The sequence below is a fragment of the Rhinopithecus roxellana genome, chromosome 5 (genome assembly GCF_007565055.1).
Source record: "Rhinopithecus roxellana isolate Shanxi Qingling chromosome 5, ASM756505v1, whole genome shotgun sequence".
Lineage (NCBI taxonomy): Eukaryota > Metazoa > Chordata > Mammalia > Primates > Cercopithecidae > Rhinopithecus > Rhinopithecus roxellana.
The window spans coordinates 44,948,382-44,966,184 of NC_044553.1; the positions used below are offsets into that span (position 1 = coordinate 44,948,382).

A 17,803-nucleotide genomic window follows, 5' to 3' on the forward strand; every position below is an offset into this window, starting at 1 on the left:
ATGCTTCTGCATTGCCCCATGACACCCCCACCCCCTCATTCTCCAGCAATCCCCATGTGGGGGTCGGGCCATCTCATGCTGAGAGGCCCAACAAGTGTGAAATTGAACACTTTCAGTCTTTGCTACATTGACACTAATGTCTCCCACATTAGTAATCCAAGTAAAGGAAGCAAAATTAAATTTCTTAAAGAAAAAAAAAGCCGGGCATGGTGGCTCATTCCTGCAATCTCAGCACTTTGGGAGGCCAAGGCGAGCAGATCTCTTGAACCCAGGAGTTCAAGACTAGCATCAGCAACATGGCAAAACCCTGTCTTTACAAAAAAATTAAAAAAAAAAATTAGCTGGGTGTGGTGGCACACACCTGTAGTCCCAGCTACTTGGGAGGGAGGCTGAGGTGGGAGGATTGTTTGAGCCGAGAAGGCTGAGGTTGCAATGTGCCGACATCATACCACTGCACTCCAGCCTGTGCAACAGAGCAAGACCCGTCTCAAAAAAGAAAAAGTAAGTCAGAATTTAAGAGAGGAAGAGTGGGTTGAAGGAGGGAAATGCAAATTCAGTTTTGGACAGGTTGAGACTGAGAAAACTTTGAGACATTCAGGTGGTAAGGCCTCTACCCTGACTCTAATTCTAGTCCCAGAGCAAAACCCCGAAAGACTTCTGTGCTTAAAAGCCTGGAGAGATTGGTACCCTGGAATTTATGGTAAGAGAGAGTTTTAAGAAGGAGAAAGTGCTCAACAGGGTCAGTGGCTGTGAGAAGGGGAAAGACTAAGACATATTCCTTGAATCTGACAGCAATGAAGGGATCCATGGTGCTTGCAAGATGGTGAAGAAATGGAGTCAGAGAATGTGGACAATTCTTTTAGGAAGCGTATCTCTGAAAAAAGAAGGCAGGTGGAAGCTGGGGGAGCTTTTAACTGCTTTATTGGAGTATAACTGAGACATGCTATACACTGGACATATTTAATGTATACCGTGCAATAAGATTTTTTTTAATTTTCTCTTTTTACCTCTAGAATAAGTAAGTTTTGACTTAGCAGATGAATACACCTATATAACCATCACCACAATTAAGGTACTGAGCATCCCTGTCACTCCCAAATGTTTCCTCATGCCCCTTTGTCATCCTTCCTGCCAGCCTCTCCCTGCCACCCTACAACATCAGATAATCACTGATCTGCTTTCTGTCACTATAGATGAGTTAGTATACTTTCCAATTTTATATAAATGGAGTCATACAGTGTGTACTTTTTTCCTGGCCTCTTTCTCAGTATAATTGAGATTCATCAGAGTTGTTGCATGTACCAGAGTATTCGATTATATGGACAAACTACAACATGTTTATCCACTTACCTACTAATGAATTGTGTCTCGTTTTGGGCTATAACAGATAAAGCTGTAATGACACTTATGTGCAAGCCTTTGTATTAATATATGCTTTCACTTACCTGTTTTTCTTAGGTAAAAACCTAGCAGAAGAATGGCTGGGTCAAATGGTATATTTTAAGAAACTGCCAAACTGGTTTCCAAAGTGGTTGTACTATTTTGCATTCCCATTAGCAGTGTATCAAAGTTCCAATTGCTCTATGTCCTTTACAGTCTTTACTACATCCTTTTTCAGTCTTTCTGGTAGGTATGTACTAATATCTCTTTGTGATTTTATTATTTCTTTTTTTCTTGGATATGGAGTCTTGCTGTGTTGCCCAGGCTGGTCTTGAAATTCTGGGCTAAAGCAATCCTCCCACCTCAGCCTCCTGAGTAGCTGGGATTACAGGCATGAACCACCATGCCTAGGTTCTCCAGTATTTTAAATTTGCATTTTCCTAATGGCTAATAACACTGGTCCTCTTTCATGTGCTTATTTTTCACTTATATATCTTCTCTGATAAATTGTCTTTTCAAATCTTTTATTCCCTAATCTGGGAAGTGATACCCATCACTTCTACCATATTTTTTAGAAGTGAGTCAGTTAAGTCCAGTCAACCTTCCATGGGAGAGGATTACATTGGAGTGGGACACTGGGGGCCATCCTAGAGGCTGTCTACCACGTGTGGCTTCCCATTTCTTTTAGGGTAAAATCCAAACTCCATATCCTGGTCTACAAAGCCCTGCTAGATTTAGCCCCAGTCTTCCACATTGCCTTTTTTTGTTATTTGAACATACTGAGCTCCTTCTCCTTTTACAGTCTTAGTATTTTCTCTTCCCTCTCTACTTGGGATGTTTTTCCATCAGATTTTCCCACAGTTGATCATCTGTCATTCAAGTCCCAGCTTAAAAGTTACCTCCTCAGAAAACCCAGCCTCAGTCACCCAGTCATAGTAGTCTACCAGTCACTCCTTATCACATTATTCTGTACTAGTTCTCTATGTGGCTCTTAGTGCTGATAGAATACAAGTTTCAATGTGACAGGAAATTCCTTTGCCTTATTCATCGTTATAGCGCCAGATCCTAGAAGAGTATTTTGCTTATGATAGATGCTTAATAAATATTTACTTACTGAACAAATGAATGAGATCTCCAAGGAAGCAAGAACATATGGGATCCATAGTATAGCTGAAGGGATTAACCTTGGATAAAGTTCCTGCTGCTACTGCTGTTTAATAAACCACCCCAAATTTGGAAAAGGCATAGTGAAGATGTCTCTGCTCCACCATGTTTAAGGCTTCAATTTGGAAGTCTTGACGGCTGGAAGTGACTGGACAGTTGGGGCTGAAATTATCCAAAGTTTTGCTCACTTACATGTCTGGTGGTTGATGCTACCTGTTGGCCGAACCTTCAGCTTGGGATGACAGCCAAAATATCTACACAAATGCAGGCTTCTTCATGGCTTGCTTACTGAGTTCCAAGAATAAGCACTTCAAGAAAGCCAGGTAGAAGTTGCATCACCTTTTGTCATCTAGACTAGAAAAATCACTTTTGCTATAGTTATAAGCATGCCCAGATTCAAGGATAGAGAAGACCAACCCCATTTGTTGATAGAAGGAGTGTTAAACTCACATAGTAAGAAGAACATTTAGGATGGGAAATATTGTTGCTGCCATTCTGGTCAACTCCAACTATATCATGGCCAGTTTTGTGGTCATTCATGCCCCAACAATGACCATCAATGCAGGAAAACAGAAGAGAACAGCCTGGAAATTCTAAAGGTTTATGTTTATCAATTTTACAATTGATTGTCAGTTTTTATCTTCAACTAGGTAAGGACAAGTGGAAATCATTCCTAGGTCTTGTTTTTGTTCAAACAATGTCCTTGTGTAGCTTCATGGTAATGGGATGTCTATAGGTCATCTTGGCAGCACCTCATGTGACTAATGAAAATATCCTTTAATTCTGTTTTGAATTTTCCTTCCTTTCAAATGCAGCCAAATTCATTAGTTTACTCTGAGAGCAACATTCAGGAGATTAATCCAAGTACCACTGGAAAAGTGATTCAGTTTTTTTTTTTTTTTTTTAAATGAGCACTGAAAAACACAAACAAAACCCCAAAACACTTGCCCAGATTCATTTTTATAACAGATGGGCTCTTTGACAGGCAACTGGAATTCTTTAGCAGAGATCAGCTGTCTGTGGTTTGCGGGCTCCATTTCCTTTCAAGTGTTTGGTTCAGCTACAAACAGGTATAACCTGTAGCATTCGTTGTTTCTCTCTTTAGTCTTCATTTCTCCATTGTTATTTATATCTTTCTCTAGACACTGCTGTGAAAATTTGTGTCCTAGACACTTATTTTTTGTTTGTTTGATAAATTATAAAAGAATACTTTGCCTATTTTCATTCTGAAGTGTGAATAGCCTGCAAGTAACCTGCTTCTGTTGTACAGTGATGTTTTCTACTTGCCATGCCTCTTGGTTACTGAGAAAATTAGACAGTTTGTGCTTGGATGCTGGTAGGAATTCAGATTTGTATTATGATATCTTGAAGCCCTAAGCCATACTGTATAAAAGATTCTATCCCAAAGCACTGAAAATATCTACACAGTAATTATGATTAATTATGTAAAAAGTCTAAGATTTGTATATAAGAAACATTTCATTAAGAGAAAGAGGAATATGAGGGAAAGGTAGAGAAAAAAATAAGAGAGAAGGAGATTGTGTCAATTAGTACCTGCTATGTTCCTGAGGGGAGAAAGAAAAAGTACAATTATAGCTCCCTCACAGAAAGGACTCTACAATTTTGTTAGGAAAGGAAAAAGAAATCTTGATGCATAACACAATTAGAGAAGTATAATATGCTTCATGCAGTGAGGTTCCAACTTTAAGCCCTATAGTTGTGCTCAAAAGAAAGAGAAATTTAGTTTGGAATAACCTAGGAAAGTTCAGGGAGGAGGTGAGACTTGAGTCAAGACTTATAATTGGCAACGGGAGGAGAGACAGCCTTCCAAAAAAGGGTAACAGAAGGGGGCAAAATTCTGAGTCCTGAAAGAAAGGCATCCATGCCTTGGGGACACCTGTGGCCCACAATCAGCGCATGGGGAGTTCACTACTGTGGGGGAAATAAAGGCTTCCAGCTGGGGTCCAGGGGTGGGGCGAGGGAGGCTTGTGGGGCGCTTACCACTGTAACCAAAAATAAAATTTGAAGGCCCCCCGTCAACCGTCTGAATGAACTTCCTCCTCTAGTCCAGGGTCCTCCAAATTTAACCTAAAAGACTGGCTTAGGCCATGATGGGAAGGGGAGGTCAGACATGCCTCATTATGCCCTTCTTTCTTTTAGAATCCAGGAAAAGCTGCACAGCATTTAATATCAACATATACCTTAAGTCTGATAAGAAACACTTACAACTTACTTTCTCTGAAGCCTGCTAACTGGAGGCTTCATCTACATGATAAAACTTCAGTCTCCACAACTTCTTACGGTAACCTAGATGTTCCTTTAAATCAATTGCCAATCAGAAAAAAATTTAAATCTACCTATAACTTGGAAGCCCATCTTCCCCCACACCCGCTCTGCTTTGAGTTGTCTCACCCTTCTGGATTAAGCCAATGTTTATCTTAAATGTATTTGATTGATGTCTCATGTCTCCCTAAAATGTATAAAACCAAGCTGTGCACCGACCACCTTGGGCATGTGTTCTCAGCATCCCCTGAGGGCTGTGTGACGGGCCATAGTCACTCATATTTGGCACAGAATACATCTCTTCAATATTTTATGGGGTCTTTTTTTTTTTTTTTTGTCAACACTGCAGACAACCACCTGACTCGAGGAGCTTACCTATTTCTCATTCAGCCAATGCTGGAGCAGGTTATTAACGCCCTTGAAAGCAAGTCTTATACAGAGAAAACTTATTTTGATATATTAATGAATCTGATCTGAATGGACTAGATTGGGGGGATAGAGAAATGGTTGCAATTGTGCTCCCTGGAATAGCTTTGGAGTTTACTTAGATCTTCTGTCTCTTTGGGACGGAGCTGCTTGTGTTAATATAGCATCTTACATAGGATTGAGACAACTTCAATTTCCTATATAAAAAAATCGGGGGAGGGCAGTGGTTTTGGAGGTTATGGGGGTGTTCAAACCTCCCAAGTGACATCTGCTGTGACTGCATGTCTTCCTACTCTTTCCATTGGGCTGCATCTCTGGTAGGTGAACTATAACAAGAAACTAAAAGCTGTGTCCAATACTTACTAAACTGCCTTCTTTTCAACAGCTGGGGGAAAAAATTTAAAAAAAAGTCTTTTCAACAATTTTGCACATTTGGAGATAGGCCTAAAGTGAAGAAGGGAATTTTCAAATTAGTGTGTTGGAAAAGCAGCTGGGCTTTTGGGTTTGAAATCTGGTGCTGTCACTTACTGGTTTTGTGCCCTGGGAATATTTCAGTTTTCATGCCTCTGTTTTTCTACAGGCAAAGTAGAAAATTAGAAAAGGTCCTCAACCAGTTTCTACAGCTGCTCCCACTCCCTCATCACCTCTTGTGGGCCTTTGGAAATGTATGTTGGTGGAGACATTTTGGGTTTTTGCAATGACTTGGGAGTGCCATGGCACCTAGCAGGCAGAAGCCAGAAACACCAAATGTCTTAACAATGCCTGAGGCAGTGCCACAAATGAAGTCATGCTCCAAATGCATTGAGCCCCGAAAAGAATCGCTGATTCTAAGGAACCTTCCAACTTTTAACATTTCAGGACGTCCCTAAGCTGAGCTAGGAGGCACCACACACAGGCCGGAGTCTCCCAAATCCTGTCCCGCACTCTCCTCTACCTTATTAATGGCCAACTCCTCTTTCAGGTTTCGACTTGTATTTCACTTCTCAGAGATACCTTCCCAGGTGCCCATCCCAACGTCACTATTATATTATTATTTGATTCTCCGTCCCTCCGTCCCCCGCGCCAACTCTGTAAACCCCAACTACAACAGAGGACTTGGCTATTTGTTGACTAACACATAGTGCTTGGTGAGGTCACGCTGGCGCCAAATACTTTTTGTATAAACCTATGAACTGCTGACAACCGGATGAATCCTCACACGAGGGGAAAGGGCGCCAAGCCGAGGCGCCGGCGTCCTCCGACGTAATTTCCGCCCTTTAGCGCTCCTCCGGACGCCCCCTTCTCCCGGTCCGTGTTTGTTTCCGGCATTTCAATAAAGCTCGATTCGGCTCGAGGAAGACCCCGTTCTTCCGGGAAAATGGCGACTCCCGCTCGAGCCCCGGAGTCACCGCAGTCCGCGGATCCGGCGCTAGCAGCGGGGCCTGCCGAGGAAGCCGAGTGCCCGCCGCCGCGCCAGCCTCAGCCTGTGCAGAATGTCCTCGCTGCCCCGCGGCTTCGAGCCCCAAGCTCCCGAGGACTTGGGGCAGCGGAGTTTGGTGGAGCTGCGGGAAATGTTGAAGCGCCAGGAGAGACTTTTGCGCAACGAGTAAGCTGGGGTCCCGCGGAGTCTCCGCCAGGCTCCTTCAGCTCGAGCTCCCTGGGCGCTCCCCTCCCCTCCCCCACTCTGTTTCCTTCCCTGGAAGGTGACCTTGCCTCAGTCACATTCGCCTCAGTCCTACGGGCGAGTGGACGGAGGGCTTGCTGCCGCAGAGCCGTGTCTCTTCCTGGCCAGGCACGTATGCCTGCGAGGATGGCTCGGACTGAACGGCTACTTAGCGTTGCAGGCAGTTAGTAGCCCCTCGTTGGTTTTATTTACCCGGGGACTGTGTTGGTTCCATGAAGCAAGAGTCTTCATTCTAAACCCTTTTGTCGCCCGCACCCCTAACCCATAACAAATTGTCAGCGTCATCTCTGGATTATACGCTTACAGGAACCGTAGGAAATGGGAAGAGTGGGATATGAAGAGGGGTTTATTAGGCCGGGAAAGTTCGACCCTCATTCAACTGGTTGATTTAACGGATTTTAGCAAGGGAGCCACGTGATAAAAGTGATTTTGTTTTTTAGGCAGCTTTGTTTAGCAGCTTGTTGCAAAAGATGGTTTGAAGGAATAAAAAGCGGGAGACAGTAGATGGCTGTTTTCAGAGAGGCTCCCCACGAGACAGTTATAAGAAAGTGAACTAGGAAGAGACTGGGAGAACTTTTAAGCATAGAGTCATTTAAATGTAGTTGACAGAGATGGCTGAGTTTTCCAATCTGTATGGAAGACCACTAGCAAAAATAGGAATATTCAGGGAGAGGAATAGATCCATGGTTGATTTTACGTGAGGTGTGCAGAGTTGAGGAGAGAGCAGGACAGACATTTGACTAATTGAAAACCAAACACTTAAAAGCTGGAGAAGTTGTCATTAGGCTCAAGAAAGAGAGAACTCTGGAAAAATATAGAAAACATAGGAATTTCAGTTGTAGAGTGTTGCTAATAGTTGAAATTGTGGGAATGAATGTAGTGTCAAAAAGAACAAAGGACCTAAGATTTTTCTCTCCATTTATTGTATAATTAAAGAAAAGAGAATCGAAAAAGGAACTCTCATCCAGCAAAAGGGACAAATAAATAATTGATTGGGATCAAGGCAGGTGTTTTGACCTTGTGAGAATAGGTTTTTAATCTATAGCAGTGAATTAACTTTTTGGTCTCAGGACTCCTTTATACTTTAAGAATTTTTGACATCCCAAAGAGCTATTTTATGTGTTCTGTCTAGTGAAGTTTATTTACTTACCAGAAATACAGCTGAAGTCTTTAAAACATAAGTATACACAAGCACACACACATTCTATTCTAGAACAATGATGTCATCGCATGTCATGTAGCCTCTGGAAAACTCCGCCGTACCCATGTGAGAAAATGAGAGGGAAATAACATCTTAGTATTATTATGAAAGTAGTTTTAACCTAATAGGCCCATCCCCACACTCCACCCCATCCCCAAATTGTGGCGATTGCATTTTAATGACTACTGGTTCTTGGAATGTCTTATGTGATTATTACATGCTTAAAATACTTTTGCCGAAATTCTAATTTGCTGAGACAAATGAGGCATATATTTCCTATTCTTCCTGCATTCCCTTGTTTTTTGTGCTGTTTGGATAATGACCATTTTATTTGTTTTATTCCTGTTTTGGGGCGGTTAGAAATCAGATATTTGACTTAAAAATCAGCTTTTCTTTCTTTGAAGATAATGCTTTGCCTTTTTAATGTTATATGTCAAGTTAAAAACATGGCTGCAATGTATATGTATTCTTTTCCATTTGACAGAAAATTCATTTGCAAATTGCCCGACAAAGGTAAAAAGATCTTTGACTCTGTTGCCAGACTGAAAGCTGCTGTTGCAGAACATGAAGAAGTTAGAAGAAAAAGTGAACTGTTTCACCCTGTTAGTTTAGACTGTAAGCTAAGGCAAAAAGCAATTGCAGAAGTTGATGTGGGTACAGATAAGGCCCAGAATTCTGACCCGATACTTGATACTTCATCACTAGTTCCTGGGTGTTCCTCTGTAGATAATATCAAGTCATCTAAAACAACCTCACAAAACCAGGGACTTGGACATCCTACTCATGAAGGTGATGGAGAGACTCCAGAGGTTGAGTACACAGTGATTAAGGGCCCAGCTTCCAGCAACAGAGACGGGGTACCGCCTTCATCTGAAGCTAGTGAGCATCACCCGCAGCATCGTGTTTCAAGTCAAGCAGAAGATACTTCCAGCAGCGTTGACAACCTGTTTATTGACAGGTTACAGAGGATCACCATTGCAGACCAAGGTGAACAACAGTCAGGAGAAAACGCAAGTACTAAGAACTTGACAGACCTTTCTAGTGGGATTCAGAAGAAGCCTCATTACATGGAAGTGCTAGAAATGAGAGCCAAAAATCCAGTGCCCCAGCTGCATAAATTTAAAACCAATGTGTAAGTACCATCGGAAACAGGCCTATAACAGGAACATGAATTTGTTAAACTCAAAAAGTTAAGAGAAACTGGGTGTGGTGGTGCTTGCCTGTAGTTCTAGGCTACTCAGGAGGCTGAGGTAGGAAGACAGCTTGTGTCCAGGAGTTGTAGACCAGCTTGGGCAACTTATAATAAGACCTTTTCTCTTAAATAAGTCAGGAGAATGCTCTAAGTTCCACGGGCTTTGTATGAGAACTACTTGTAGTTAGGAAAGAACATATTGTGGAAATACTGAGACCAGCCTGGCTGGAGTGGAAGGTTCATGTTGAAAAATATTTAGTTTTGAAACCAAACAATTGACAGAGTCTTAAATAGCACTTGGGAGAGTATTAAATTTCAGGATGCTTAGCCAATATTTCATAATAAACAGAGTTGGAGAGAATTTATTATGACTGCTTTTTTTCAGAACCATTTTTTAGTGTACAACTCTGATTAGTGTAGTATCAAAGTGTACTCTCTTTGATTAGTCTGTGAACTAAGGGTAAAGCAATTGCAGGAGCTGATGGGCTTTCCAGCAAAAATTATTTGTGTGCTCACTAAATGTAAGCAAGCAGCAGGTGTGGGGACACAGTGAAGTCGAGATTCTTAAACTCCTTTGCCTTTTTGATGTTATATCTCAAGTTTAAAAACATGGCTGTAATGTATACATGTATAATGTAATCCAACACTATGTTCTTCAAGGAGTTTCAGAGCTAGATGAGGACCCAAGGTTTACACCCTTGGAAAAGAGTTAAGCTGCATAATAACAGTTTCAGGGGGAAGGAAGCTGAGAAGAGTTTGAAAAACTGTGAAAATAGATTCAGGCAGGATAGGCAAAAACTCTCCTTATCAGTTCCTTGCCATAAATTTGTTTCTGAAATTTCAGGAAAAGTAAAGTCTTTTTGAAAATAGTTGCTATTTACTTGCAGCAAATGTAACGAATTCAACTCAAAAGGTACCTTCCTATACCGTATTTACAAGTATGTACCATCAAATAGAAAGTTAAATTACTACTACCTTTCTTTGAAAAACAGAAAATCTCTAGTGAAAAGTGCCTAAAACATGCTTCTTTTTTGTTAGACTTTAACTCTACCCCAGCATTCATTTTAACTGCAAAACATTTTATTTCTGCTGTATAGAAAATCAGGATTATACTACATTAATGTGATCAAGTCATCTCTTGTGTACAGTGAGGTGTCTTTCTTCACTTCCAGGATGACATTTTAGAAAACTAGAACCATCATCTACTCAATAAATACAACAAAGAATACATTAATCCCAGTTCTGTATTATGGTCATTTAGCTGGGAGTGGGAGAGAGATAAGGGAATAGTGATGAGGGCTACCAAGAATTCAGGAAGTTTAAGAGACAGGGAGCCTTCTGTATAGTTAGAGGAGAACAGGAAAGACTTTGAGGAGTCCTTAGGCCATAGACAGGAGGGCTTTGAGGAGTCCTTAGGCCATAGACAGGGATTTAGAGGGTTCCATGTGAGAAGTGGCTTGGAGGTTGGAAGGTGGGGTCAGGTAGTGTCCTTTGGGTCCTTTCTGCTCTTCCTTTTGCATACTGTTCTGGTTTCATGTATCACCTGGATGCTGGAGGCTGACCCCTGTCCACCTCTATCCCAGATCTTCCCAGAACTTGAGGTTTGCATAGCCAATTAACCGTGAAACTTGACCACTTGGGTGTTCCTAGGCACCTCAGCTTAATCATGTACAAAGTGGAACTTCTGTTTCTTTCCAAGGTAATTTCCATATTCCCTAATAGTACCACCACGTTCTTTGTTTTCTTCCCCTAAGGTATCTTCCATTTTTCTCATCTCCATATCTGCTAGCCATGAAGACCTACTTATTTCTTTGATCTTCATCTCTATAATTGTTCTTCATCTTCTGTTGAAGTGAAGACTCTCATCTCTCTCGGGCTATAATTGTGGCCTCTTCTACCTTTAGTCTTAACTACCAGTCAGTCTCCACTGCTCCCAGAGTGAAATTTGTAAGATGGAAATCTGAATTTGTTACGGAGAACTCTTCATTGCAGTCTGGGCCCAGCCTACTTCCCAGCCTTCTTTCTGGCTGTCTTTTCTGTGTAGCCAGAAAAGCTGAGTCTCTCTACCTTCTGTACTTTCTCTCACTCCCCTTGCTGGGATGCACTTCTCTCCTTATTTAAATGGTAAGCAGTTATTCCAAGACTGTTCAAAGGTTTTTAGAAGCTTTTCTTACAGCCTCCCTGTCTCCCACTACAACTGGCCATTTCCTTATGTTCCAATGTATTTTGTTGAGATACCTGTCATAGTACCTCTGGTATTATATTGCACTGAAACTTTACATGTTTCTTTCTTTCTACTGGGCAATAAGCCCTTTTGCAAATGTTCTTTGAATGAATAAATGAAAAAAAAAAAAAAAGCTCCAGATGAAATATAAGGTTTGAATAAGGAAGGAAAAGGCAAAGAGCCTGTATGCACACAAACACACCCCTGTTTGTTAGAGCAATAAATACTGGTAAACTGCTTACTATTACCTTTGGAGGAGAATTAATTGCTAAGGTAAAGGCCATTTGTGTGAATGTTTTAAATGTGTCTACAAATAAAATAGTCTGATTGTATAGCACAAGTTTTCCTTTCATCAGGTTACCTTTTCGACACAATGATTCGTCTAGTCATTGTCAGAAGAGCGGGTCTCCTATTTCCTCGGAAGAGCGGCGGCGCAGGGATAAGCAGCATCTTGATGACATCACAGCAGCTCGACTTCTACCGCTTCATCATATGCCCACGCAGCTGCTCTCCATAGAAGAATCTTTGGCCCTTCAGAAACAACAGAAACAGAATTATGAGGTATTTAGAGTATTATTTTTTTTCTTGTCTGTTTGTTTGGTGCCTCTTACATAAGCCAGAATTTACTCCAGGTTCAAGGAGGAAGGAATGGAACAGAGGGGATTAGGTGCTTCCATGAGCTCAGACCTGTGCCACTAGTTTTCAGAGACCTATGCCATTAGTTTTCAGAGAGTCATAAAGTTGCTAGAACTGCAGGAAATGGCTAGAGATGATCACAGCTACCTTCAACATGAAAGTGGTGATTTGCCAGGAAATGTGGGGAGACTATTGTAGAATTTCATGTCTTGAAGCTCATATACCTGCCTGTTCCTGTTAGGATAGTAGTAGCATCGCATCTCTCCCTTTCACCTTGTAAAACCTATGTGACACCTTCTCAGTGGTGGTCTGTAACCCAGACCCCTTGTTAGAGAATGAGGAAAATGTAGTTCCCAGGCTTCCATCTCCTGCAGTACAGGGGAGGGCATAGAAGGAGTGGGAGGATAATGTTGTATAGCCAGCAGACAGTGAGACACTGCTTCAGAGCATAATCCGCAGGCCCGTGTGAAGAGAAAATATTTCCTGCTTTTGGCAACTTAATCAATTTTGCGTAGCACGTTGTTTCCATGTGTTTTGTATTGAACTTTAAACTTGTATGTTGAGATTTTGCATACAGAGTAATTGGATGGGAGAAAAGTGTGAAGGACCACAGGGGAATAGAAAAGTTTAGAAGTATTTAGTAACAATTTTAGCCTCCAGGAGAACGGTATCCTGTCTCACTTCCTAGGTGTTGCTTAGCTGGATTTTAGTCAGGTACTAGTGTACCAGCCAGTATCACACCAGGCCGTTCAGGGGTTCGAGACCAGCCTGGGCAACATAGCTAGACTCCATCTTTACCAAAAAATTAGCCGGGCATTGTGGCACGCAGCTGTGGTCCCAGCTACCCGTGAGACTGAGGTGGGAGGATTGCTTGAACCCAGGAGGTCGAGGCTGCGGTGAGCTGCAATCGCACCACTGCGCTCTGTACAGTCTGGGTGACAGAGTGAGACCCTGTCTCAAAGAAACGCGGCGAAACAGGCTGTTAATCTGCCTTGGCTTTTCATAAAAGCCTTGGCATGGATTGGCATTTTCAAGGTGCTCTTTTTAAAAAAACCTATGTTCCTTTCTCTCAGTGCATTAAAATTACTGCCTAGTTAATGACCGTAGCATTGAGGAAGTGTTTGTTGTCTCTGGACATCCTAAGATATTTTTAGGTTGAATTAAACCCTTCATCTTTAAATTGGTTTTCTTGGCAGAGGTAATAGCTCCCAGTTTTACTTACCCATATTCATGGCTTAAAGAGGAAGACATCAAGAAACTCAAGAAAGCATGAGAAAAGGGAAGAACGGAATTAGGAATGACATTGCCACCTACCATGAGTTGGTGGTGAAGTCCTTAGCAGTTTTTAGGTACTTTGCCAGTGTCTGAAATTTACTTGGACTTTGTATTAGATACTAGCTGTAGGACTTTATTTGGAGAGGAATAGTCAGCTTTTTAGTATTAATTTCTTAATTTTCATTTTGCCATTGAAATGTAATTCCCAAGTCTAGAAGTCATGATTTTTATTAGGGAAGAAGGTTCTGTCAGTTGTAGAAATCTAGACAATATTAGTCATTTTTGACATTTGATAGGTCAAATTGTTATGTGAGCGTGTATACATGTGCATGTGCCCACATATCTAATGCATCTGCATTTATAACTGTTGTAGTGCTAAGCTGATTACTCAATTTCTTATATAGAGGAATGTATTTCAATGTAATGTTGTATATTAATGGAGGTCAGTAACTTCAACTGTAGCAGGCTGGTGCTGTCTAGTAGGCTGGTAGCTGTCAGAAGCATTACCCAGTTGGGTCTGATAGGGCACAGCCAACAGGCTTGTATTGCCCAAGGGAGCACTCAGTGAGGTGTCAGTACCCCTCTTATCGCTGATCTGGATAACTTCCCATTGAAAAATTGAAAGGAAGAGATGTGAATGTGTAACTTTTTGCTTTGCTCTTTGTTTTAAAGGAGATGCAAGCAAAGCTCGCAGCGCAAAAATTAGCTGAAAGACTGAATATTAAAATGCGGAGTTATAATCCAGAAGGGGAGTCTTCAGGGAGATACCGAGAAGTAAGGGATGAAGATGACGATTGGTCCTCTGATGAATTCTGAAGATAATCTCCTAAATCACTGACGTTGAGGTGTCATCATCTTACATCAGACTTTCTAACTAGTATCAAGATCAGTGTCAGATATTGTTGAGGGAAGTAATTTTATAAAGTTACACAAAGGTAGTTATAAAAAAAAAACCTAGTTTGTCTTTCAGAAGATGACTTTCATGTGCTTGAAAAGTTTAATTTTTGAATATTGTGTTTAACCACATGGTATTAAAATTTTGCAATATATTGTGTACTGGTCTGATATTTTAGTATATAGTAGAACATATTTTTTTTCTTTAAACCAAATGAAAAGAGATAACTTTGCTTTTTTCCTTATTCTTAACTATCAAATAGCATTTATTACATGTCTTTCAGTGAAATACTTAGTTCCAGGCACCCAAAATCAATTAGGAAGACGTAGTTCCCTTCTCTTTTGGGTAATGAAGGGAGCAGTCTAAAGAATTGTATGCATGTTTGCATGGGGTTATTGAGACAATGGATGTGAAATACTTAGGAAGACATGCATGGAGAATGCTTAACAAATGCTCTTCTCCTTTTTCTGTCTTCCCTTAGGAAGAATGTGCTCTCTCTTCTGATTAGGAAGGAGTTCCCTTTTGAGTAGATGCTGGAAGGTGGAGGTTTTTTGTTTGTTTGTTTGTTTGGTTTGGTTTTTTCTTTTTTTTTTTTTTTTTAGAGTCTTGCTCTGTCACCCAGGCTGGAGTGCAATGGGGCACTATCTTGGCTCACTGCAACCTAGGTGGAGGTCTTTTTAAATAACCTCGTGTTACTTCAGGCAAATCTGGTACAGGAAAAGTCCAAGCTAACTGAGCTAGGTGAAGGCTTGTGCATCACCTGGCTTGAGTTCCTTGCTGTCACAGATGATAGGTTCATGTACAGAACATTAATGTTTGGTAAGGAAAGCTTTTTTGTTGTTGTTGTTGTTAAAATTGTCAGTACTTTACTTTTTTTCCCCCAAAGAGGCAGATATAGACTGCAGAAACTTCAGTCTCATATATAAATGTTCATGTCATTTTAGAGGATTATATGATTGTCTCCAGAGAAATTAACTTACATTATCAAAAAATTCTTTGTCTAATATATTGGAGTCTTTAAAAGTGTTGAAGAATAAAATATTAATTAGAACAACTTCGAATGCTAATGGTGATGTTTTACTGGGACTTAATTAAATACAACTTTTACTTTTGAAAAAGACTGTTCACATTTGCTTCCAGGTGTAGTTATTGCTTTCAGTCCTCACCCACTTCAAGCAAATGTGAAAAGTATACTGATCTAAGAGTCTCATTAGTTTTAGTTCTTAAAAGTAATAGTAAATGATTTCGCAGCATAAAATTTGATGTTATTTCTGGAAAGCTGGATGATATGGAAGAGTTCATGTGCCTGGACACACAGTTCCCTTAATCCTTTCACCTAGGGAGATAACCTCTGTTAACATTTTGATGTTGTGGTTTTACTTATTTTTCTATTCATAGTTATACATTTATTTTCTCAAAAATGCAATCATAATGTGCATTGCTTTGTAGTCTGCTCTATGTATTGTCAACATTTTCCCATATTAAATATCTTGCTTTTTAGATAGCTGTAGGATATTTTATTTCATGGGTATACCATAACTTTAAGACTGATTTCCTATTCAGCAATTTGATTATTTATTATAATGTAATCTGTAAATAGTGATGTGATTAACATCTTAAAATAATCACATCAATACAAAATGACTTATTTCCAGAAGAGACCGCTCTAGAAATGAAATTGTTAGGTGAAAGTGTTTTTGAGAATCTTTATATATAATCACTCACTGCAGAGATCATGTTCATTTACATTCCCATTAGCAATATATCCAATGCTCAGAATTGAAAATTACTACTTAAAATCTTTGCAAATTGAATAATTACAGAAAAGGGCTACATTTAAAATTTGTATTTTTTTTATTACTTAGTGAAGGTTGTGTTTTTTTTCACGTTCATTGGCTATTCTGTATTCATTCTTTTGAGAATTGCTCATTCATATTTTTTCTGTTACCTGGTGAATTTGCTCTTTTTTTGGCTTATAAGTTCTTAAGAATGTCCGTCCTTTGTCATATGTTGTAACTTTTTTTTAGCCTTGTCATTTAACATAGTTTGTGATATTTCAGTGTAGAAGTTGTTTTCTTTAGGAGTCTACCTTTGTGTATGTGCTTGAAACTATTTTTGTAATCCAAGAATGGATAAATGTCCTTATCTTCTTCTAGTGTTTTCTTATTTCACCTGTCTTTAAAAGGAATTTAAATTTTGTTTATATACATTAACTAAATCAGTACAAGTTTGGGGTGAAAAGGAAATTTTTAATCCATCTCAAATGTATTTGGGTATATTATATAAGGTAGGGATTTGATTTTATTTTAAAGAGTTTACCAATTGGTTCAGTATCTGAAACCACCATTTCCCCTCTGATTCATAATGCTATTTTTATGGAATATTAAATTCTTATGTCTTTTGTATCTTAGGCCAATTTCTCGGCCTTCTGGGTTTTTTCTACACTTGTCAATAATTATCGCTTTAATTGGTGTTAATATTTGGAAGTACAGGTTCTCCCTTGTTCTTTTAAATTTTGTGAAATATAACTTACAAATAAGTACTTAAAACAGAGTTTAATGGGTAAAGCAACAGCTGTGTAATCACAAACCAGATGCAGAGGAGGTCCTGCCAGCACTCCAAAATCTCCTTGTGTCCCCTCTTGACAGTCACTCTTTCCCCCAGAGGTAACTATCCTGACTTAAATTCTCCCTCTGTCCTTTTAAGAATTATTTTACCAGTTATGTGTGTAACAATATGGTTCACGTTTTGCTCACTTTTGACTTATATAAAAATAGAATAATACTGTATGTTGTGTTTGGTGTCTTTCAACATTGCATGTAAGATTCATGTCACATGGTGTGTTTCATTCATTTTCATTGCTGTGTAATGTGCCATTTCATTAATACCACTGTTATTCCACTTTGATGAGTACTTTGAGATTTTCAGTTTTTGGCTATTATAAGTAATGCTTCAGTGAGCATCTTTGTGCACATAAACATGTTTCCATAGAATGTGTACCTAGGAGTGAAATTGCTCAGTTATAAGGTATGCATACCTTTAAAATTTTATATTCCCGCCTCTGCTTCCATGATGTATGAGTGCTTGTTCATCAACACTTGGTGTTGCCAGATTTTAATTTTAGCCAATATGATGTTTATATAGTAGGTGTTCATTGTGTGTGTGTGTGTGTGTGTGTGTGTGTGTGTGTGTGTGTGTGTGTTTCTCTCTTAGATGGAGTCTCGCTCTGTCACCCAGGCTGGAGTTCAGTGGTGTGATTTTGGCTCACTGCAACCTCCGCCTCCTGGGTTCAGATGATTCTTCTGCTTCAGCCTCCCGAGTAGCTGGGACTATAGGCGCATGCCACCATGCCCAGCTAATTTTTTTGTATTTTTAGTAGAGACGGGGTTTCACTGTGTTAGCCAGGATGGTCTTGATCTCCTGACCTCATGATCTGCCTGCCTCCGCCTCCCAAAGTGCTGAGA

At 40.1% G+C, this 17,803-nt stretch overlaps 1 protein-coding gene across 1 annotated transcript; it reads left to right on the forward strand.

The window, feature by feature from the left end:
- The first annotated feature begins 6,441 nt into the window (after positions 1-6,441).
- On the forward strand, positions 6,442-17,125 carry POLR2M (RNA polymerase II subunit M). Its single transcript, XM_010374262.2, has 4 exons — positions 6,442-6,838; positions 8,602-9,249; positions 11,890-12,094; positions 14,117-17,125. The coding sequence occupies exons 1-4, from the start codon at positions 6,726-6,728 to the stop codon at positions 14,258-14,260; spliced, it is 1,110 nt and encodes a 369-aa protein (XP_010372564.2). The 5' UTR covers positions 6,442-6,725; the 3' UTR covers positions 14,261-17,125.
- Positions 17,126-17,803: the final 678 nt, after the last annotated feature.

Coding starts and splice junctions, on each gene's coding strand:
- POLR2M (XM_010374262.2), top strand. CDS start 6,726: ATGTCCTCGCTGCCCCGCGGCTTCGAGCCCCAAGCTCCCGAGGACTTG. Junction 6,839..8,601: donor GAGAGACTTTTGCGCAACGA/GTAAGCTGGGGT, acceptor TCCATTTGACAG/AAAATTCATTTGCAAATTGC. Junction 12,095..14,116: donor AACAGAAACAGAATTATGAG/GTATTTAGAGTA, acceptor TTTGTTTTAAAG/GAGATGCAAGCAAAGCTCGC.